This window comes from Gallus gallus, chromosome Z, assembly GCF_016699485.2.
Source record: "Gallus gallus isolate bGalGal1 chromosome Z, bGalGal1.mat.broiler.GRCg7b, whole genome shotgun sequence".
Lineage (NCBI taxonomy): Eukaryota > Metazoa > Chordata > Aves > Galliformes > Phasianidae > Gallus > Gallus gallus.
In genome coordinates this window covers 7,565,283-7,588,513 of record NC_052572.1, presented here as the reverse complement: position 1 = coordinate 7,588,513, position 23,231 = coordinate 7,565,283, and the positions used below count along the sequence as shown (strand labels likewise).

The 23,231-nt window shown below is 45.1% G+C and overlaps 2 protein-coding genes across 13 annotated transcripts in view; one reads left to right on the top strand and one right to left on the bottom strand.

Moving 5' to 3' along the window:
- AQP7 (aquaporin 7) lies at positions 1 to 22,747 on the top strand. Of its 9 annotated transcripts, none has more exons than XM_046905659.1 (8): positions 1 to 101; positions 1,342 to 1,368; positions 3,959 to 4,067; positions 7,034 to 7,160; positions 9,358 to 9,495; positions 10,233 to 10,351; positions 11,355 to 11,572; positions 12,328 to 14,444. In XM_046905659.1, exons 3-8 carry the CDS (start codon positions 3,978 to 3,980, stop codon positions 12,485 to 12,487), a joined length of 852 nt encoding a protein of 283 aa, XP_046761615.1. In that variant the 5' UTR covers positions 1 to 101; positions 1,342 to 1,368; positions 3,959 to 3,977; the 3' UTR covers positions 12,488 to 14,444. The 9 variants fall into 9 exon arrangements, with proteins under 9 accessions (XP_046761615.1, XP_004937142.2, XP_046761612.1 ...); XM_004937085.5 differs by having other exon boundaries at positions 1,342 to 1,382; XM_046905656.1 differs by having other exon boundaries at positions 1,298 to 1,368.
- TPGS2 (tubulin polyglutamylase complex subunit 2) overlaps positions 14,257 to 23,231 on the bottom strand; it is a 24,026-nt gene continuing 15,051 nt past the window's right edge. The window contains exons 3-7 of one of the 4 annotated variants that reach the window (XM_004937082.5): positions 23,105 to 23,192; positions 20,791 to 20,940; positions 19,588 to 19,701; positions 17,921 to 18,081; positions 14,257 to 17,699 (exon numbers count right to left, since the gene is read on the bottom strand). In XM_004937082.5, coding sequence (XP_004937139.1) covers positions 17,691 to 17,699; positions 17,921 to 18,081; positions 19,588 to 19,701; positions 20,791 to 20,940; positions 23,105 to 23,192 — 522 coding nt within the window. In that variant the 3' untranslated portion in view covers positions 14,257 to 17,690. The remainder of the gene's footprint in view (positions 17,700 to 17,920; positions 18,082 to 19,587; positions 19,702 to 20,790; positions 20,941 to 23,104; positions 23,193 to 23,231) is intronic. The other 3 variants (XM_004937079.5, XM_040656595.2, XM_424497.8) reach the window with 3 other exon arrangements.

Below are 23,231 nucleotides of genomic sequence, written 5' to 3'. Positions count from 1 at the left end.
ATTCTCTTGAAGAGTGAGGAGAAGGGCTGCATACCGGAGCAAGTTCTCACTCATATACAGCCACATCCCTCTGTCTTCACTTCTCAGCCCTGCCTGCCATGGTAAGACCTGTTCTTATTTTACACAAAGGGGCCCATGAAGAAAATGAAAATAGGTCATGTGTCATGACCTGCTGGGCAATGATTGCACCTCGAGTGGGAGTCACAAACTGCAGTGGGGAAAGCAGTGACTGGGATTGGTGCTGGAAGTGGGCTGTGTCTCATGGGTAACTGGTTGGAAAAGTCCCTTTAGGACCTTTCTGGAGATGATGGCATTCCTTGCTGCACCTGGTGCAGAAGGCACGGGTGTGCTGACGGCATGTGTGGGTGATGCACCTTCAGCCAGCTGTGGGGCAAGAGACAATGATGTGGAAGGTGGATGCTACGTGGAAGGCCATGAGACTGGTGTCCTGGAGGCGGGAACACTGATAATATTTGCAGAGTAAAGCCATCTGCTGAGAGATCAATACCAGGCATCTCAGTGTCTGCCATCTGCAGAGGAGGAGATGAACCCTAAACATTAGATGGGAGACCATAGAGTGACGGTGCTTCAGGGTATGTCAAGAGGTAGCTGCCGCAGCTCAGGTAGTACCAGTGTTGTACAAGTCTCTGAGACCTGGCCATGCCTAATCCAGCTTTCCTGAGGTCAGGGAATGTGCTTCAACTTTTGGCCTCCCATTGATGCAGTGTGCATGTAGCCGGCATGCAGTCATGGACAAATGGCACAGCAGCTCCCTCCCATTGGGAAGGGCCCTGTCTTGATTCCTAATGGTGCCTGGAGAAGTCTTGGTGCCAGGGCTAACCCTGGCACCTTCCCTTGGTCTGGTGGAGTAGTCAGCTGTTCTCATCCACTGTGAGGAGCTCCTCTGCTGTGCTATCTGCCAGACTCCTCTTATTCCCTGGGTAGAAGTTAATACTCCACCAGCAGGGTTAATGGACTGGCAGTGTTCCAGCGGTTGATTAGCACAATTAAGAGATAAATGAGCTCCTGAGTGCAGAGGAAATGTGCACTGTCAAACCAAGCGAGAGGAGTTTCTCCTTGTGGAAGTGTGACAGCCCTGGAGTCCATGGGGGCTCATCCAGACCAGGGGAGTGGTTAGCCTGGCTCTTCAGCACGATTTGTGTCAACACCAGTACTAAAGGTGGGCCTTGACTGTACCAAAATGCTCTGCTGAGATCTTCCTCTCCAAACTGAGACCTATACTACTAGTGCTGGAAGTGGACCTGCCCCATGAAAGAAAATGGATTTATGTTAGCAGATGGTGGCTTAATGTGTGATGGAAAACTTCGTACTTCTTCACAGAGCCAACGTCGAGTGAAGTTTCGGCTGGTGAGTAAGTCAAGGTAAGCATCAGGAACAGAATGGACCTTAGAGAGAGCATGTTGTTCTGATAAAACTTACAGGAAAACCTTATGGGATGGTACGTATAAGAAGAGTTAACTCATGACTGTGTTGGGCTGATGCTGGCACATGAACATGGTTGGAACGTGATTTTGAGAATTTGGCTGGAAGGTAGAAGAAAGTCTCTAATCTTCACAGTGTCAAGGTCTGCTAAAAGGCTACCACCAGAAGTAGGGGCAAAAAGCCCTTACACCTGAAATGGAAACAAGTCAGGTCATGAAAGAGAAGAGGTGGTGTTCATACTGGTAGGGGGCTTTTTGATGACCCCAGAGCCCCTTGCCAGCCCTGCAGGTGAGTGAAGCCAGGCAAGCATGGACAAGCCACGGTGGGTGACTGCAGCTCTTCTCCCAGCCCCTGGCTGACTCACAAGGTCACCTCAGCTGGGTGCAGATAGCTGGGGCAGCCCATCTCACCTGGTGCTGTGCACCTCTGCAGGGTCCCCACTACAGACATCGAGGGATGCCAGCTGCTGGTCTGACTCATAGATTTGGCCTCAGAGCTTATTTTAGGTGGGGATGGACTGCCTTTTGGAGCTGTCTGTTTTTCTCTGCTGATGATAAAGTGGAGGCTGACAGGTGCACACATTTTGGTTTTGTGTGATGGTACTCTGCCCTAAGGGACTCACAGAAAGCTTTCATTATTTTCGTTTCATTAGCAGACTATCTTCATTTGATGTATGCAGATGTATTAAAACAGAACAAAACAAAACTGAAAGATTTTCGCATATTCAGCATCTGGCAGAGGAACCCCTCTGAACACTTTTAGGTGAAAAATTAATGCCTCAATGCCATCTTGTGGAATGAGTCATGTAAGAGGGCAAGCAGTGGTGAGAGGCACATACAGTGCCACTGTGGCTGGTGATGCCAGTCCAGAAGCATGCTGGAGTTTTAGTGGAGTTACTGGCAATTTCAGTGATTGTGCTGTAAATACTATCACTACACCAAACTTTGATTGTTTATTTCTCTGGTAAGAGTCCAAGTCCATGGGAAACCAGCATTCCCAGAAAACATTTCCTCATCTTTCAGCATGAATTAGAATATATGGATGCCTATAGCTAAGGCTTGAACACAGGATAAAAGCTTTTCAGAGATATAGTACCTGTCTTGCTGTAAGGAGAAGAAGTCTCCTTGAAGGACAATCCAGGAGTCAGAAGTGAAGTTGCAGGTCTGGCTGTGGGTACGGACTGACTTGACCCTCTTTCATCTGAGAAATGCTGTGAGATCTCTAGGGCTTACCCCAGTACATGGGGCCCTTCCCCGCTGCAAGTCAATCACCTGCAGAGGTGAGAGGAGAAGCGGCTTCCCAGGTTATTTCTTACAGATGCTCAGTCCTACAAGTGAGAGAATAGATCATGAACTTTTACAATGTGGTATTGCAGAGGGGAGGACAGTGTGGGCTGAGCACTGTGTTCCCATCAGGGCAGCTGCTGGTGGCTCTTCCAGAGCATCCCTTATAGAAGGACACTGAGAAGCGGCAGGTTAAGAGAAAGGTGGAGAAAACCAACCAAAAGTCAGACACAACTCACAGGAAAAGGTATTGAGACTTCAGTGTGTTTGAAAGAACACAAAGCAAAGGGTGATTGTCTGGGTTTTAAAGCCCACTGACAGTGGACAGGGAGGAGCAATTGGTAGGCAGGGGGGTAAGCAGAGGGAAACGAGAGGTAGAGTGGGAAACAGGAGTGTGAGGGCTCTGCTCTGGCACACAGTGAGGCTGGAGGTGCCCACTCCTTAGTCTTGCAGACGGGTCTCTCCTGGCCCCACACAGAGCACAGGCAGGGGCTGTTGGGTGGCACTGCTGGAGCCATGGGCATGGGTGTGTGCAGGGGGAGCAAATGTTCAACCTGATGCAACACCCAAGGTGTTGTGCTTTGCCCAGACATAGGCAGAGCTGCACATCAGCTCCGGGCAGAGCATCCTCACCGCAGACTGGGGCATTCACCCAGCCATCCTGCCAAGCACCAGCAAATGGACCTAATCCATCCTGTTGAGGAAAATGGCACCAAACCATTGGCTGGGGGGTTATAGTGCAGAGCACCACCACAGTTCCTGCTGTCCCTGGAGTTGTTCCACCACTGTCCCTGGAGTTGTTCAGGATACATTTAGATGTTGCACTAAGGCACATGGTGCAGTGGGGAAATATTCATGGTAGGCAGATGGTTGGACTGTATGACCTTGGAGGTCTTTTCCAACCTTAGTGATTCTATGATTCTAAGGCTATGGAGAAAGAGAGTGGCCTTAGGAGCACACCAATCTACAGCTCCATTGCTTGGGAGATGGGCAGAGACTCAAGAGATGGCAGCAGTCTGCTGGCAGAAACATTGCATGCTCACCATTTAGTTTTAAAAGGATGGTGTCTATGTGTGGAAGTACTGAAGCTTGCAGCTACTTTATTGGCTTGTTCATCTTTAACCAAATGAATGAAGGTGTCTGGGGGTGAAGGGAGGGTGCCAAGTTTCAAAGGGTAACAGCTCAGTGCAATGAAGTGTGCTGTCACAACAGGATCTTCTGTACGGTTGCAGGTTGGAGCCAGAGAGCAAAATGCTGGAGAAGATTCAGAAGATGCTGACAATCCGTAGCAACTCCATCAGGGAGCTGCTGGCAGAAGCACTGGGGATGTACATACTGATGGTAAGGAGGGTGTGTGCCCAGATGTGTGTGTGTGAGCAGCACAAGTGAGGGCAGCATCTGCAGCAGAAAACTGTAAGGTCTGAGGTTTCCTCTCACATCCTCAGAGCTGCTCAGCAACAGGCTGTTACTCTCTGGTGGTGCTGCAGTTGATGATGATGCTTTTCTTCAAGCCATGCTGGAAAGAATGGGGTGGTCTGGGCAGGTGCCTGCAGGACATGGCCTGCAGCCAGGATTCTGCTTATAGTTGTTATATGCTGGCACATGAATGGTGCTTATTTCAAATCATACAGAAACTCTCCTCTTGCTTGAGGCATCTGTAGCACACAGGAAAAGTGAAGTGATTTTGAGCTTTTGGGCTGCTTGGGGATGCTTAGGGGAAGTGGGTGAGGAAGGCAGGGGTGAGGCTTTGCAGTCAGAATTGATCTTTGTTAGCAGTGATGTGCCCATCAAGTTTAGAGCCTATGTGCATTGTAGCAAGACAGCAGAACAAGATCCCCTCTCTGCAAGGGTCTGGTGCCAATTTACCACACCTGGTCTTCACCTGTAGCACTTCTAGATTGAGAGCAGCACTTTGGGCCAGATAGAGGATGGGGGATAATCCAAGTAACTCATAGAATCATAGAATAGAATCATAGAATCGCTAAGGTTGGAAAAGACCCACAGGATCATCCAGTCCAACCATTCTCCCATCACCGACGGTTCTCGCTCATGTCCCTCAACACAACATCCAAATGCTCTTTGAACACCACCAGGGTTGGTGACTCCACCACCTCTCTGGGCAGCCCATTCCAGTGCCTGACCACCCTTTCAGAGAAGTAGTATTTCCTAACGTCCAGCCTGAACCTTCCCTGGTGCAGCTTGAAGCCATTCCCTCTAGTCCTAGTCATGCTTTAGGGCATGTGTATATGAGGAAGATAAGATTGGTGTGAGCACAGGGGCCCTCAGACACACCTGTCCTCACAGATTTAATTATTTATTTCCATTGGCAATGACTGTATGTGCAAAGGATGCTTTCTTCTCATCACATCTTACTGCATGTCCTGCCCCTTGAAGTTCACTCCTGCCACACAGGTAGTTTTGCACACATTGGAAGTCTCCTGTACAGACTCCTGTGACTCACCAGCTGAGCTGAATAAACCATTTCCCTTTCCCCTCCCTTTCTTTTTTTTTTTGGTGGCTGGACACCCCAGGTCATAAAGAACAAGTCTGAGTGGCCCTGCCAGGGCATTCAGTGTAGGGAGGAGACTATCCTTTACACTAGTAGAGTCCAAGGGAGATTTTGGAGATTTCAGCCCATGCTAGCTCTTTCCTCACTGAACCCCATAGGAGAACAGAGCAGGAGGAGGGATGCTGCACACTGTCCCCATCAAGGGCTGGTGACAAGCAGCATCCAGCATCTGAATGCAGCACCCAGCATCTGACCCTTCAGCAACTCCATGGCCCTTAGTGCAGCTGGAAATGTGCTGGTTGCATCCCTTGCACTCCTGGCTGGGTTCTGTTGGGAGGATGGTGTACAGATAAGGACTCTTCTAAATGAACAAGTGATTGTCCTAAAGGAGGGAACAAGGCAACAGGAGTAAATGGCATGAAGAATGGAGACACAGGAAAAATGTCTATTTTGTGTCTGTGACAATAGGTGACCAGAAGTTTGGGTCTGTGCTGAAAAATAGATTCTCTGTCCTGTCCTGACTTTTATTTGTTTATTTTTTTTCCCCTGGATAGTGTTGTTGAGCGCTAATAGCCAGGGCTCCTGGCCTGCCCTCCTTGCACTGCACACCACCCTGCCAAACCTGAGCTTTGTGCATTTGGCTTCTGGATCTGGCTTTGGAAAAACTCAGAAATGAGTCAGCAGAGTTTTTGTAAGGATTTTTGCAGTTGCTGAAGGACATCAAAGATACTGCTTTTTTGGGGTTTTGCTGAGACAGGCTGAGAGATGGTCCCACGCCGAGGCTGCAGCTCCATGCAGAACACAGTGTGGTCTGTGTATACAAGACAGATAAGAGTCTCTGGAGAGGGTAGTGGATTTGAAAGATGTCTGAAAGGGAGAGCAGACACATGAGATAAAATTTGAATCCATGCACAGCAGCCAGTAAAGATTCAAATCAAAGCAGGACAGGCCAGAGCAGAAGTTAGATGGTACAGGGTATGCTTTCCAAGTCCTGAGTGGCTGGAGATGCAGAGACCTCAAGAGAAGCTTTGTCCTTCTCCAGATCTGAGTATTACAACAGCGCAAGAACTGATTTTTCCAACCACTGACCACAGTGAATGAGTGAAAGAGAATTTATCTTAAGGCCAGAGCAATTTCTTAAATATGTCCTTTCCTGCTGGAGAGTGTTTGCATTTCTTTTTAATTTATTTTCCAGCTTCCTTTTAGTCACTACAAAAATATTGAAACTGGTTGTTTTCGAAGTGAAAAGTACGTATATCAAAAACTTCAACTGGAATTCATTTCCTAGTTTTTGGCTGAAAGAGGTTACCAAAATTAGAGTTGAGTTTGGCAAACAGCTGTGTGTTGCCTAAACTGCTTTTTCTGGTCAAGAAACTGCACACCAGGAAAGGAAAGATGACAAGAACTTGTCCACTTTCCTTCCCCCCATAAGACAGGGGCCACTGTCTTGGGGTGGCTGTGGTGAAGGTCCCCAGGCTCATATCCCTTGTGCTGCAAACACAACGTGCCACCATGTGTGCACCTTGGACATCATGTCTGGGTTTTGTTTCCTAATACCAAGTGAAGACCAGAGCATGTGGTTTGGTGTGATGGAATATGCACCAGTAAGGGGTACTTAAGCTCCTATTCAGTTTTTGGAGAGGAGGGGTCATTTTCACTTGATCTCCTGGCCACTGGCACCTTAAACTCTTCCCATTTTTGAAGGATTATTGGTATTGCAGAAAAAGTGGCAAGGACACTCAATTCACCATGGCAATAACATTAACACCCCTTTCCCTCTTTATTTTCTATGCACTAGGTCTTGGGCTTATCCTCTGTGGCACAAACAGTATTAGGAAAAGGAGAATTTGGGCAGTATCTGAGCATCAATTTGGGATTTGGCATTGGCGTCACCATGGGGATCCATGCAGCTGGAGGCATCTCTGGTAAGACACTTGAGCATAGTCTCTATGTCTCTAAAGGCCACAGGTGCCAGGGACAGCAGGAGTGGTTGAAGAGCAGTGGGTGATGGCACAGCATGGAGGGGCTCTGGCCTCTCCCGCAAAAAATTCAATCCCTCAGCCCCAGAGAAGAAGAGCAGAACAGGTGTAGTGAACCGTAGCTGTCATGGGGTCAGCCTTGTGATCCAGTGATCACAGCCAAGTCCTCGGTGGGGAGGTGGCTCTGAGGGGGTCACAACGCACAGCCGGGTCAGGAGCAGCAGGGGACAGAGCAGCCCTTGTGTACTGACAGTATGCTGACTCCAAATGTGTGCTCTGGGCTGAGTGGGAGGGTGCATGGGTTGATGGTCCAGGTGAGGCTCCTGTAGCTTTTCTGTAACTTCGCTGTCAGAGCCAGGGTTACAGGGCTGCCCAGTATGAAGACTAAACAGGGCACAGGCAGTCAAGCACCCAGGGTGGTCTGGGGGTGAAGAGTGGGACTGCAGAAAAAGGTGTTCCCATGTTGTTCATGGGAGGAATTAGAGCCCGTTGTTCACTCAGGGCTCTGCCAAAGCAGGGCAGGACATGCACTAGGTATTCCTAGGACTTCCTGCTCACTGGTGGGGATGGGCAGAGGCAAGTGGGGCAAGAGAATGGCAGAGATGCAGCCATCACCTTCCTTGCCGACAGCGGAGTCACAGTCCAGTGGTGCCCACATCAGGCACTTGGGTTTTGCCATCAGAACATGGCCCAAGAGATTAGGAGATGTGGAAGCTTGCTGCTAACATGACCCATGGGGAAGTAAATCATTTATTGCAAGTGAAAGCTTACTGTTGATGTTGCAACAAGGAATAGTATGGAAATTTTCTCCTTATCACCCAAACCAGACACCCCCCCTACAAACTCAGGGGGTGGTTTTTCAGGAAGTGGTGTTTCAGGGCCATAGGGTGATATCTTTCACATGACAGAGCATTACCTCTGACTTGTGCAATTTCTGCATTCATTTGCACCAAGTTAAGTGATTAAGGGCTCTAGTGGGCAGAAAATTAAGGCAAGTCCTTGCTCTTGAACTGCTGGATCACAGAGGTGTCCAAGGACACGGAGGTGTCTAAGACTAGGGATAGCTTTGAAAGAAATCTTTTTTCTGTGCAGAAAGTCAGCTTTAAGTCTCCCTAAGAAGCTGTAGAGACACGCTGGGAAAAGTGGGCTGAGCAAAGGAGGTCTCAGCTCAGCCAGTAGCAGGGTGGCACTGGGGCCAGTAAGGGCTCCTGGACACTGTGCTTTGGCTTCATTTGTGTCACAAGATGCATCTTGTGATCCCTGAAGTGGCTCGTCATCCACACAGAGGACCAGAGAAGTTTGAAGAAAAAGAGATCTCCCCCCATTTCTGTTGCAGCTGTGGGATGGCAGCAGGTGGTACATGCACTTTACGTCACTCTGTCCTGCACTGTGATGGGATGGTGTTGGTCTGGATCTTACCCCTTTCCAAATCCACAGAAGGAGAAAGCTACATGCTGAAAGTTGTAAGGAAATGCAGTCCAGTCTCCTACAGTGGAAGGACTGCATCTGCTTCAGACCCGTGGCTGTAACCATGTTCTGCAGAAGTGACCATCCTAGAAACTCCTTGCTGCAGTGACTTCCAAGAGCTAAGTCCTGCTGATAACCCTATGCAGGATTTGCTTTGCAAATATGATTGATTCTGCAGTGCCTCATTACCTTGCTGCCAAATGTGCTAACGGCCAAAAGCTCCACATCAGCTGGAGAGATCAGCTCTGTCAGGATCAGATATTTTCAGATGTTTTCAATACAGCTCACCTACCTGCAGCCTGGGGGTGATGAGTCTAAGGTTTGGGATCTCTTTAAGTTGAACCAAGGGAAGTTCCTAAAGGAGAGGACCAAGAAAGCTGCCTTTGATAGGTGGGATGACTGACCCTCTGGAGGAAACCTGTGCTCTCCAGAGAGCTGAGCAAAGGAAGTCTAACTCCAAAAGAACTGACACTAGGGACTCCCTCCTTGCATCACTCAGCTGCCAAAGGAAAGGGGTCAGTTTTGCATTTGTACAGGAGGGGCACCCTGCCCTGGTAGTCTTGGTGCTTGCTGTTCTGGAGCAAGGTCTGAGTCTCTGCTCTGGGATGTGGGGCATGGGGCATGCTCCAAATCAGGTGCAATAGGGCCAATGCATCTCCCTTCTGTGGTTTTACAGGAGCTCATCTGAATGCTGCCATCACACTCACTCATTGCATGTTTGGAAACCTCCCCTGGAGAAAACTTCCAGTTTATCTGCTTGGCCAGTTCCTGGGCTCCTTTCTGGCAGCAGCCACCATCTTTGGACTCTACTATGGTATGGTTATGTCTGTATCACAGGGGTTACTGTGGGCACTTTTTCAGTCTCAACTCACAGTTCATCAAAAACATTTCCTGTTACAGCACTAGTGTGATGTCTGGGTGGCAACCATGACCTCTTGGATCATGGGCCAGACCTTTATGACTCAAGGCCAAGGCAGGGCTCAGGTATCTCTGGAAAGGGTGTTCCTGAAGAACACGTCTCCTTTTGCACGGGGCATTCCCACTGCCAAAATCTGTCTCAAGACTGGCAAATTTGTAAAAAAAATATATATATTAAGAAAAAAATTAAAAACATGCATTTTGTCAGCAAAAGGCCTGCAAAGGCTTCTGTTAGCTGTGTTACCAAGAATCAGCTACAGCTATATCTCTGGTCTGTGGAAAATAGGACAGCAACTCATGTCTATGAGCAGAGGACCCAACACTGGTTGGTTCCAGCGTGCCTCACTTTCTGAGAAGTGGGGGAATAGAGGTGACTCACTGCACCCAGAGCATTCAGCCCGATGTCTCTGAGAAGGGGTAGGGAGTTGGCCTGCATAAAGAAACAGCTGCAGGCTAAAGTCTGTGGTGACAGATATCACTGAGATTGTGTCCTTCAAGGAGTGTGTTGATTCCATCCCATCTATCTCTCATTGCCTCTGTGTTAACTGCAGTGGGTGGACTTCTGAACACTCCATGTGTGATGAACTCTGTGCTGGCCACTGTCCTTATTCCTGTAATTCTCAACTCTTCTAGATGCACTGCATGACTACACCAACGGGAATTTTACGGTGACAGGACCAACTGCCACAGCATCGATCTTCTCCACTTACCCTTCTCCCTATATGTCCTTAACGGGGGGCTTTTTCACAGAGGTCAGTGTGGACAGCTGTGTTGTACTGGGAAAAGTTGGGTGGTAGCAGGCCCTAATGCAGGTCTGGGCAAGGGAGTCAGCTCTACATGTGCAGACACAGTCACCACCTCTGCTACAGGCAGCCCACCATCCAGGCAGACGCCTGACTGATAGTGTCCAAAGCTTCCCGAGGGCTGAGCAACAGCACAGAAACATGGGGGTGGAGGGCTAAACTGTCTGGGTCAAGGGATCAACAAGCTTCTGCTTTTGTTTCTGAGCTGAGGACACTGTGCCTGGACAGTCAGGAGGATGGTGAGAGCTGGAGATCCTGCATATAACCATCTGACTGCTCTGTCTCCTGTGAGTGTGCAGTTGCCTTGCTGCACAAGAAACCAAGTGAAAATGAAAACATGCTACCAAGAGCTACAGGGTTCTTGCTCTAGTGATATCTGCACGCAGTCCAAGGTCCTCCAGGGGCATTTTCTGAAGCAGATAGAGACAGGAGTCATCATCCCTATATAAACAGCTGCCACTGATGTCTTAGGCACTGCAGATCTATGATCGCCGACAATGTGTTGTCACAGACAGGATATTCTGTTTCCCAGATAAGAATCCATTATCTACCTTCAGTCCTTAACAAGGTGGATGCAGCAAGCTATATAATCCATAAGTCCTGCTAGGAATGATGAGATTTGTCTTGGTATTTGTTTGTTATGGCTCTGTATCTGTTGAACAAAAGGTACTTTAAATAACCCATGCCCCTAACTTGAAAGATGGAGGGTGCTGACAGTTCTGAGAAGTTTGTGTCAGTTCTAGAATATTTTTGTTGTTGATGTGGACACATTTTCACTGGGAAATGACTTGTCTTGTTTTCAGAGTCACTTATGAGGATGGAATAACATTAGGGTCCCTTATGGCTTGATCATCCCACCTGCTCAGTCTGGGAAGTCTCTCTTTGCTTAGTGGGATTCTCCTGCCTTTGTTGCTCTCTCTCCTCACCTGTTTCCCTTTTCCTGCTCCCACAGTTTATAGCAACGGTGATGTTGCTCTTGGGCATTTTGGTCATCCATGATGAGAAAAATAACGGAGCCCTGAAAGGCACACATGCTCTGGTCACAGGTATCCTGGTTCTGGGCATTGGTATGGGAATGGGAATGAATACAGGCTATGCCATAAACCCCTCCCGGGACCTGCCACCAAGAATCTTCACAGCAATTGCTGGCTGGGGAGTAGATGTCTTCAGGTAAGTGACTTGGTTTCACACTGTACAGCTCTCTAGGAATGAGAAAAGCCCAAGATAACATAGTCATGGAGCTTGTGTACAACTGGAGTGGAAGGCTGGTTCCCAATGGATTAGAGTCTTGTGTTAAACAATTTTCCTTGGAATGAGTGCCCCTCAAGTGGGCTCTCATTTCCAGAGAGCAAATATCATGCATAGAGAAGCCCTGTGCATTCTGTACACATAATCTGGGATATGCAATTCTCCAGTACAGGATTGACCTTGACATTTGGATGTCCCAGTTTAAAAACCAGGAACAATTTACCTCTTAGCTAGAGATCGAGCTGGTTATTGCAGTGACTGGAGAGACCATGAGTTGGCTCACCAGAAAGCAAGTACTTGCAGCTGGATTGCTAAACATCTTTCCTAAATTTAGATGTCTGAGTCTACTCTAGTTTCCAGAATCTACTAAGATGGTTTCTTCCCACAGCTTTTTCAATGGTGAAGGCATTAGCAGGGTCTCTGTCCAGTCTCAGCTGCTCATTTTCATGAAGACCATGCTGAGCCAGTTTCCCAGGCCAATAGCAAAAGTTACCTTCCTTCCAGCTATTATATTGATGGATACAGAATTTGTCTAAGCCATCTGGATGGCTGAGTGTGTGAAATGGTATCAGACAGCTCTGCTCACAAGGCTCAGCCCTAGCACTCAGCTCACCTCACAGCAGCAGGGCAGCAGTACCTTGTGGCTCACTGGATGCCTCTTCTGTGTTTCATTTTAGGGCTGGAAATTACTGGTGGTGGGTGCCAGTCGTAGCTCCGACACTGGGAAGTCTTGCAGGTGGTTTAATCCACAAACTCTTGATTGATATTCACAATCAACCTGTCCTGGAGCGTGGAAATGAGAAAGGACAGACAGTCGTTGAGAGTTCCACGTTGTGAAGGCCATGTGCTCCCAGGAAACATCCTGACAGCAAATCCTGGGTGGGCACTTGCATTGACAGTCAAAGAGTAACCAAGTGGGTAAGGGCATGTGCAATGGCATTGCTGAGGTGCATGCTTTTCTCACTCTGCAGGTGGATAAATGAGAGAGTAGCTTAAAATAAATCTGTTCTGCTTAACCAGACAAACAGGGTCTCTGAGACACTGGGCAGACCTGAGAAGGGCTAGACTGTCTATGAACTGAAGAAATTATTCAGTCTTTCTGAGTCAAAATCTGCCCCCCAAAATCACATTCTGGAGATGCAAGACTCCAGTTATCTGTAAGTTCATTGCAATCAAATATAAGAAGATTCAACATGGCTGGAATAAAAATCAGTCAAGTGAAAATCAGGGGATACCTACACTATTGCAGAAACAAAGAAGTTTTGATCTGGAATATTCTGCTAAAAAATAGTAGATATTACACTGATGAATCAGGGGCTCAGATTTGCTTCCATTTGCTGATCTGCCACCATAACTATTATCCTGTTTGTCAGAGCACAGAGAATCAGAAAATGGCTTGGGTTGGAGGGGACCCTGAAGATCATCTAGTTCCAGCCGCCTGCAGTGGGCAATGGGCAGGGTTGCCAACCACTAAAGCAGGCTGCCAAAGGCCCCATTCAACCTGGCCTTGAGTGTCTGTCGAGAAAACCAAGGACAGAAAGAAACTGTCTGGAGGGTTTTCCTTGCTGGACATAGCCTCACTGGAACAGGCTAGATGTTTTGCACTATGCAGGTGTGATGGAGTCACATGTATTATTACTGATGGATTAGACTTTAACTACAACCTTATGAGAGGATTCAGACAACTTCTGTGGCAGCATCTCCAGATGTCAAAAAAACTTGATTCTCCACTTTGATTGTAAGAGAAACATGGGAGTACACCACTGTGCTCCTGCATTAATTCTGTGACATACATCTGAATGAGGAAATGGGCAAGCAGTAGCCTTGCAAATCTGTAGCACCATTGGACTAAAAGTACACCACCATCAGCAGTATCAGCCTATCTCCAGGCTGGGTGATACGGCAAAATTTCTGGGAGATGCTTTAGCAAGTGTGGTACATATGTCAGGGATATGATTGTGGTACAAGGGCTGGACACTACAGAGACACAATACAGGGCTCTACAAGGTTGGGAACTGACAGATCATCACTGTTATACAGTGTTTCAAAAACTGGCATTTACTGGCTTTAACAACCATTCACGTTGCACTACTAAAAGGTTTACTACTGTATTACTGTGGCATGGGATTAGATGGTACGTATCGTATCTGTTTCCTGATTAGAGTTCACCTTTTATTAGTAGAGCAGCTACTCTGGGCACAAGATGCACAGCAGTGTAAAAGGGCAAAAGAGCACTAGATGATTTTCTTATGCAGAGCGTGGTAGAGGGCAGATGTCAGACAACTGCTGGGGTTTCTGTGAGCAATCTCTGTTAAGGGTGGGCTGTAGTAAGTGCTAGAAGCCAGCAAGGCATGTCAGAGCCACAGATGCTGGCTGCAGAAATTTTGAACAGTGAACATAGGACGGAAGTAGAAAAGCTGTTACACAGATGAGTCTTTTTTGTCTATGCAGCTCAAGGTGGCATCAGCTTAAAAGACACAGTAATTTATCCCTTCTCAGTGAAAGTCTCTTCACTGCATTAAAACAAAAACAATCCAGCCTATACCCTACTGTTGCTGTACATCCTTGTGCATGTGCTCCTAAAGGTATTTCAAATACCCAATGACTCTGGAGGAAAATATTTAAATCTTTATTAAAATACTACTGAGCACTTAACAGGGTGGCTTCATCTTCCTGACAACCATACAAACACTTGCAAAAGACTCACAACATCCCTGTGAGGTAGGTTGGTCTTTTGTAATTATGTGAGCATTTCATAAATAAAAAAAATGCTGTTATTTAAATAATGAACTCATATTTGGAGATGGTGACTTTTATTTCCCTGCTTAGGCATAAAACATGCTACCCGGTGGTTTCAGCATATCTAAAAGGACAAACTGGCACGTAAAAGTAATGGAAATGGATGTAACTGAACATCAGAAATCAATGTGCTAAAGTGCAGTTCTACCCTGAAAACATCCAGTATAGAAAACCAAGGGGTCCTCCTGGCTTACAGGACTCTACCACTGGAGACCTACCTGCAGCTGCCCTAGCTCAGCATTTCTCACAAGAGGAGAAAGTGGAGACAATGAAGGACCTTGCAGGTTCTGATTGCTGGCAAGCTAATTGGAAAGGACATCATACAGACATCACTATCTGAAAAGAAATGGTACAAAGGCTGAGATGTGGTCTGGACTGTAGAGTGAGTGTCTCCAGGCCAATGCAGAGACATGGAAGCCCTGGGCTCCTCTGTAGTGTGAATCAGAGCAGAAGCTGGAAGGAGCACAGGAAATGTAGAGTTTGAGCCTGCCTGAAGTGGAAGATATTTCTTTGTTCTGTGTGTTCCAGCCTGCTCCCATAGCATGCAAGGTCAGGACACTTTACTTTGAAAGGAAACAATAGAAATACAGTCCATAATTCAGTGTGAGTGATCTATTAAAGTAACAGTGAGTTACATTTACTTTCATTTCACTGCTGTAGTTACACAGGAATAACAGGTTCCCTACAGAGCAGTGACATCAGGGGCTTCTTCATGCCCTCTGAAAAGTACATGCTGCAAGCAGGAGGGAATTAAATCAATGTCTCAAAGTTTGTTATCCAAGTTGCCTGGAAATACACCCCTCCCACAAAAGGTCCAGAGGGCAAGGTGTGTGAGGAGTGGCTGAGGTTCCTTGGCTGGTTCAGTCCAGAGCAGAGAAGCTGAGGGGAGGCCTCATGGCAGTTGAATCTCCTCGAAGGGAGTGGAGGGGCAGCACTGAGCTCTGCTCTCTGTGACAGCGACAGGGCCCAAGGGAACGGCATGGAGCTTTGCCAGGGGAGGGGCAGCTGGGTGTTAAGAAAAGGTTCTTCACCAGAAGGTGGTGGGCATGGAACAGGCTTCCTAGGGCAGTGTTCATGGCACCAAACTTGACGGAGCTCAAGAAGTGTCTGAACAGTGCTCTCATCGATATGGCTGAGTTTTGGGTGGTCCTGCATAGAACCAGGTGTTGGAGTTGATGATCCTTATAGGTCCCTTCCAACTTGGGGTATTCTGTGATTCTATGGTTATATTTCATGCAAATCCTGCATCCTATTCACGCAAATGGAGCTTGGCTTGAACCACTGAGATTCTGCATCAGAAAACACCAAAGCTTCTTGCTTTTTTCAGGGTCAGATCTGCGGGTCTCGCTTCCTTGAAGAATTCCCAGCTAGTGAGGAAGTCTTCGTGGAGGGCATGCTAGTGTTGCTCTTTTGGACACCTGCTGGCTGGGAGGGTTGTTTCTTTTTCATCACTGGAGTTTTGTTCTTGCTTTTAAATATCTTACTGGGGTCCAGCTTGTTTACAAAGGAATCAGCTTCTTCAGAGAGAAGAGTTGTGTTGATTGTTATGGGTTTATACATGTTAAACCATTGCTGAAATACAGGATGGTGGAGAAGGAGTAGGTTAAATACAGGCTATAATTAGACATTTTCTGCCTGTTTCTTCTCATCCTAGAGCCCTGATTTTAATCATAATCTGCATACCAATTTGCAGTTTACAGGACAGTGCAGAGTGCCTTGTGATAGGGATATAGCTACAGCCCTGGGGCTGCCTCACATTCCAGACACGGAAGAGGAGAACCAGAAACAAACATGACACTATTTTTCTTGCAGTGTAATTCCAATCAGGAGCAACTCCTGACTTAAATCATACGAGGAAAAGCAAAGGGAGGAGATGAAACTAGGCCACTTGCATCCACGCTCAGAGAAGCAGAAAACATTAAAAACCTGGAATGAAGAAGTGCTTATGAAGTATAACCAAACTAGCTGCACTTCTCAAAAGATAGCCTACCTCACTGTCTTCATACATACGATATTATGTTTTTTTTTTTTTTAAACTTTTGACACAAAGGATTTTGTGTTTGTTTCTCTTCAGCCTGATTTAATGTTTAGAAGTGACCACAAGATTTTTTTTTTGTTGTTCCCATATGCCCCACAATTATGCCCTAAAGTTCCCATATCTCAGTGCTTTTCCTATCAGTTTTCCATTGATGAAGTCATGAAATAAAACTGCAGGGGTTAAAGTATTACAAATCTGTGACCATCCTCACTGAAGTATTTAAGAAGATAAACAGAAGATCAATACCAAATGTAAATAGCAATCTGTTCATGTACTGCTTAATGGCAAAGGGCTTTAATATACCATCCCTAAAGACCTTTACAAATGATAATGGTTAACATACTAGGAAGACTTAAACTAACAAAGGCCACAAATGATTAGAGAGTGAATAATTTTGCTAAGTTTTGTGAATACACTGAATATAATGAAATATTCTAGCATGAAAAATACAAAAAGGCAGAGCACAGACAAATGCTAATACACTATGCACACAGCGCTGACTAAGAAAGTAGAGCACAGTATGACAGGGAAAATACCAGAAATGCAAAGGGGCAAACTGACAGAAGGGAATCTGACAGTGATTTTAGCGAATAATTTTGATGCACACACAGGAACAAGGCAGGGAACAAGGAATGTCATGCTGGTAATATAGCCATCATGTGTGGGTTAAGTGCAGGACACTCAACAAGACCTGTCAGGCCTTGCTAGCATGCACAGCACCAGCTCACACAAGGTGGAAGCTGGGTTAATGTTGAAGGCCCAGTCAAGCACAGAGGAATGAAAAGAAACCTCTAAGCAGGCTACTGGCAGAACAGAATGGCTATTTTAGTAGTACAAAGGGTCTGGACTGGTCTGTGCTTGGAGCTCTCCTACAAGTACTTCTGTGATTGCTGGCATTTAATCTGCTCTTCTGGGCACTGTTTTTATCGGGGTATCCCTTTGTGATTGATGAGGATAGGAGAAGAATTGGTATTCTTTACTAGGCTGAAGTTCATAGTTCTCCTCTGGGCTTCTGTGTAATGTATTCTTGGAGTTACCTCTCCAGCTAATCAGCAGTAGGATCTTGTTTGGTGCTATGTCTAGAAAGCTGATCTAGACAAATACCACTTAAACAAATGAGTTTACATCTCCTCTAGTAGTCATGGAAATGGACACTGGCCTCCAAGTCCAGAAAGCAAGCACTTAATTAGCTTCCACCACCTGCTAACAGAGCTGAAAGGTAGAGATGAATTAAGGTGAGAAAAGTAGATTTAACACCATGTTAGTGAATTCACTAATGTAAATGTTAATGTGATAGGAGGGAAGGGCTCATGGCCCCTCCCATAGCTCACTAGGGAGGTCTAGTTAAGCCTACAGACTGTCAAAGATTGAAAGATGTTTTACCAATCTATAATTAACACAGAATGCTGACGAGCTGGATTCTACTGTCTTACCTTGGCTTGAGGGCTGACTCCATAGCTGGTGAAGGCATACTGCCACTGTGGGAGACCCAAGTGAGTGATGAGCAGGCGGTAGTAGGCTGTGAAGGTTTTGGTGAGGAAATGCCAATACAGAGCTCTGTCTAGGAACCATATCTCTGTGTCTGGGGACACAACTAGAACCACACAAGCAGAAACCATATTGTTGCTCATATAGTGATATGAGATCAAACCCTGACCCACTGTCAAGTGGGAGACAAAACAATAGTTATGGAAAAGGCTGCACCTTCTAAAACCCAGCATCCCTGACTAACACAGATGATTATCCACAGGGAAAGTGGTTTAATGGATAAGAGCTTGATGTCTGAAGAAATCCTGATTCTGCTATTCTATTATTCTACACAATAGTCATTACAGTCACTTTCCCCACTGTAAAACCTATGCAATCCTATTTCTATCTAGCTTGAGACTGACCCTCTACATTGAACATCCTCAGACAACAGTAACTTTGTAACGTAATTTCAAGGCATTATCATGGCCAACATTTATCTGCCCCACAAAATACAAACAACTAATCATCATCTAGATTACTGAGTAAAGTCCAGAACTCATGGCACAGTGTATTCTGCCAACAAAAACACATTTTGCAAAATCTCAAAACGGCGATCAAACATTTCTCTGGTGGCAACAGCCTTTGAAGAAACCACCATCAGATTACTAGCATAAAAATAAGTGATTTTACTTAGAAAATGGAGACAGAGAATGCTGTCAGTTAAACACACAGTCCCCTACACTGACATCAGCAGCAGTAAACAACACTCCCTCCTCTTGTTCAGGTTAACCGTTGCGTGGACTGAAATCGCTATCACTGAAAGCAAGATGACAAGCAGTAAGTTTCTGCCCTGGGAGTTAAAGTCATATCCAATTAAAAACACAGGATAACAAACAAAGGCTTTTCTTAAGAACAGGTATACCACAATTGCATAATCTCACACAGTGTACATGCACGTACACACACACACCTACTGACCTGTGCACTTTGACAGATGACAGCTACTTTATAAGAAGACTTGCATGTTCCACTGATCCCTGATTGAAAGCAACTTTTCTGGTATGTTTTAGAAAGCATAGCTCATCTCATGTCTTTTGCTCTGCCTTTCAACCTCTTCCAAGCAAATTTTGACCTACTTAGGACCTGGAGGCTCTGCAAGCACATTCAAGGTGACTGAAACAGTCCAAATCTGCCTGACTGAGATGAAGACCCTTTTGTCATCCACCTTCTTCTTCTAAGCAGTTTATGTTTCTTACTAAAACATAAACGAATTGTTCTAAGACATGTAAGTAACCAGATACAAGCTAGCAGCTGAAATTCTAGCTCACTGCATTATTTCAACATAGTTGTCTGTCAGTTATATGTGAGTGCTTTCCTGTTTCAGTAAGCAACAACACTATGTATGAGAACTATTAAGTTATAACTTAGACTCAAATTTTAAAAGAAGGGAAAATGTTATCTCCAACTAGCCACTGTAAGACTTAGCCACTGAGTTCAGCAGAGGCTGGATGTCTCAGTAAATGTTCATCTATAAATTGCAAAGAAGGTCTAAATTTTATGTTTCTATGCATGTGCCTCCCAGCTACAGTCTTCAAAAAGAGATGGATAACTCTTTTCTTGTCAGTCTCACCTGGTTTAGTATGCCTATAAACGAGACAAACTTTCCCATTCCCATTGCACGGGTCTAGTTCAAAAATAAGACTACGAGAATCAAAGTGTGGTTTCTCTGGTTTGTCTTCATTACCTGAAAGCAGAAAAAAAAATATCTTGAAACATATTTGGGAAACTGACTGTGTGTCAGCTGCAGTTTATCCATTTAGCAGTTAATAAATTAGCTAAGAAAAAAATAAACCATTATATTTATATTTCTTGGAAAGGATTATATTCAGACCTCTGTCTGAATATAATCAAGGTTTCAGTAGGAAAACAGAATCAAAATCAGATGGCTGAAGAAGACATCAAGATGCCCTGTAGTCCTTCCCTGACACAAGGTAGGATCAGCTTTATGGATGTCACCTGATAGCTATTTTATCATTTCTTAACAATCTCCAGTACTCAAAATGTCGTAATTTCCATGCAGCTAAATGCATTGTTATCACTTAGAAGTTTTGCTCACACTGATCTTGAATCTTTCTTCCTGCAATTGAAGTCCACTATTTCATTCAACTCATCTTCCTTTTTTCTAGCCCCATTTTCTTATCTTCTGAAGAAGTCAGAGAGAACTGTCTATTCTTTTCCTCGACAGAAGACCTTGATGAACCTGAAGACGTATATTTCTTCACACCTTCAATGTGACATCAGCCTCTTTCTCAACAGCCAAATATTCTGACTCTCATTCAATTTGTGGCCCAAAACAAACTCAGAGCCTTTCTATAGGACCATTTTAGAACTGTGTAGCTGTAAACTCTTGTGGTATATAATTTTGAATTTTAATGCTTCTGAGGAAGAAAGGGGACAGAAGAGTTGTACTCTTCAAAAGAGCTCTCCATGAAGATCAGGATGAGAAACTCTTATAGGTTTCTAACTTTTACTCAATGCACCTTATAATTACACCAGTGAAGGTCTTTGAGTCTAAATAGTTAAAAATGTAAAAAGGGGAAAAGGCAGAACAGAAAGACAGACAGACAGTTAAAAGCGAATGAAAATAATACTAGTGATTGAGAGTTAACAATCCCCAACAGATTCATGCATACACAGCACGTAGGCCTACATTTCAAAGTTGTAGGGGACTGAAATAATATATAGTATGGTCCAGCAGACAAAAAAACATACCCAGGTGCTGTATTGTAACATTAACACAGCAAAAGGAAGGAAGCAGAACACTTGTTCTAACCTGTTAACAGCACCTTACCCTCCTCATCTGTATCATCTTCCAGGTCAGCAAGAGATGGTGCATTAGGCACGGTGTACATGGAGGAACCTCCAAGCCGACAAAGCTTCGAGATACTGTTAATCACCATGGAGCCCAGGGGCATTGGAGTATCTGCAATGAGACTGATCATCAATTACATCCAGTACCAGGACAGCACAGAACATACTGCTTTTTCTCCAAACATATACTCTAAAAGAGATGGGAATCCCACTAAGCCTATATACAGTTAACAAAGTCGGGCCCCACAGGAGAAAAAAAAAAGGCATTTTCAGACACCACCAGGTCAGCAGCCCCTGCCTCACTGCAAAAATAAAGGAAATTTCAACTCAGAGACCTTTATTTGCTCTAATTTGGAACAAATTTGATTTCTGTAATTCAGTACAGAAAAGAAACTGCTATTCATATCACATCTTGGTGCTGTGCACATATAAGAACTGCACTGCATACTACACCTGTGCTGCAGCTGCTAGTCCAGTCCAGTGAAATTGGTTATTGAAAATCTTAGCTAGTAACATCCATCTCCACACAGCAGTTTTCTTTGCTGCTACCCTTGCTACAAAGAACCACCCATTCACACAATATTAGACAGCCTGTTTTCTTCCACCTCATGCACCTTTCTAAGCTCCACTCTAAAACAGGTTTTCATCAGTGTGACAGCATGTTGATGTTCTTGAGAGAATGTCAAGGACTTGCCATTTGTCACAAGCACAACATTTGGCCACATAGCAGCATGAAGGGTCTCAGAAAGTGCAGAAGGATGTTTGCTTAATCAAGAAAGCTACGGGCCTGCTTGGACTCTGGAAACTTGTGTGCTCTAAAAACCAGATTCTTCAGAGGTCACAACACACCAAAAACCACTCGAAACACTATGGGACTTCAGTGCAGGTGTCACAGCCCTGGTATCTGAAATGAAATCCCACTTCCTCAGGAAAATACCCATATTTGAGAGTTACCAAGAGCGTCTACAGCCCAGTCTGATGAAACAGTGGCAAGGCTCCAGCATGCCTGACTCTTTCAAAATAAGGACAGATAGTGAAGCTTGGTCCTGCTCTCATTTCCACCACTAACTCTAGAAATAATTCCGATTAATGGACTTCAGCTGGTGGAAAGCAGAACCAGGCTCAGACCTTGCAGTTCTGAAGACTGGTGATATGATCTGTATGTGTGGTAAGAAGCACTCCACTGATGCATGATGTTTCTTGTTATCATGAAAAGGTCTTGTCTTCGTGACTAATGTAAATTGTGCGACCTCTGCTCGGGCGCATGACTGAGTCAGGCTTCTATTAACCCAGAAAGAGAACTATGTGAGAATTGTACATTCCACTTTAGCTGGGTAAGGTAAAGATGTAACTAGCAAAGAAGACAGACTATCTTCTGTAACTGTCATGGTCTTTCTGCTTCTCTCTTTCAGGCTCAGTCAGATAGCTTCAGCAGATTAATTTTCCTCAGATTACAGTCACCAGATGGAGTGGAGAGACATGGAAGATATTAATGTGAAGATACTGATGTGAAGAACTTTCTACAGCACTCATTATGGTTTGTAATCCAATGAGTAATTCACATACTCATGTGATAGTGAAGGACAGTTCTCTCCTGATACAAAGGTAGAAAAAGAGAGAGGGATTATGCTGTCAGCACAAAGTCCTCATTCTGACCTTTTATTCAGTTTGCCAATTTAAAATGAGTGCACACTTCAGTTCATCTGGATTGCATATACATATGCTTTTAATGAGAAAGAGACATTTTCTGTGGGTCACTCTGCTTTTTGATACGATAACGTGCTAGATCTGCTTCTCTCTCTATGAACTACAGAGAGAGTCTAGGTACTAGATTTAAAAAACATACCTAAATCTGGATGTTGACAGATGGCCTATGTAATACAGAATAGTTATTGTCATAAAGCCTTGTTTGGTTTTGAGACTGTGTTTGGCATATGTATCTTTTGCATGAGATCAGTATACGCAAACAGCAGTTTTAGCCCTGTTGCAACAGGAAGGGACTTTTGACATTTTTCACCTCATCAAGACATTTCTAAAGCAGCCTAGAATCCAACGTAGATCTGTAATCACTTATTAAATCAGAGATCGATTTTCTAGTGACTGATCAAGCTGCTAAGTAGAAGCAGACAACTCAATTTTTTTCCAAGTAAAGGAATGATGCTAGTTTTTCATTCAAACAGCCTGTAAAAAGAAAGTTTGAAACTAAGGAGATTCTGCAAAGGAAGGATTATCTGCAAGATATGAGGGCATCAACTGAGACAAACACATGGACTTACCATCGATTTTTACACTCCAAGTCATCTGGAAGCCATCAGTCATCAGATAGAAGTTCTTTAAATCCTCTGGCAATATGCAGGCGTTTTTCTGCAAATCACAAGAGGCTTGAAGTATTATGGGGAAATG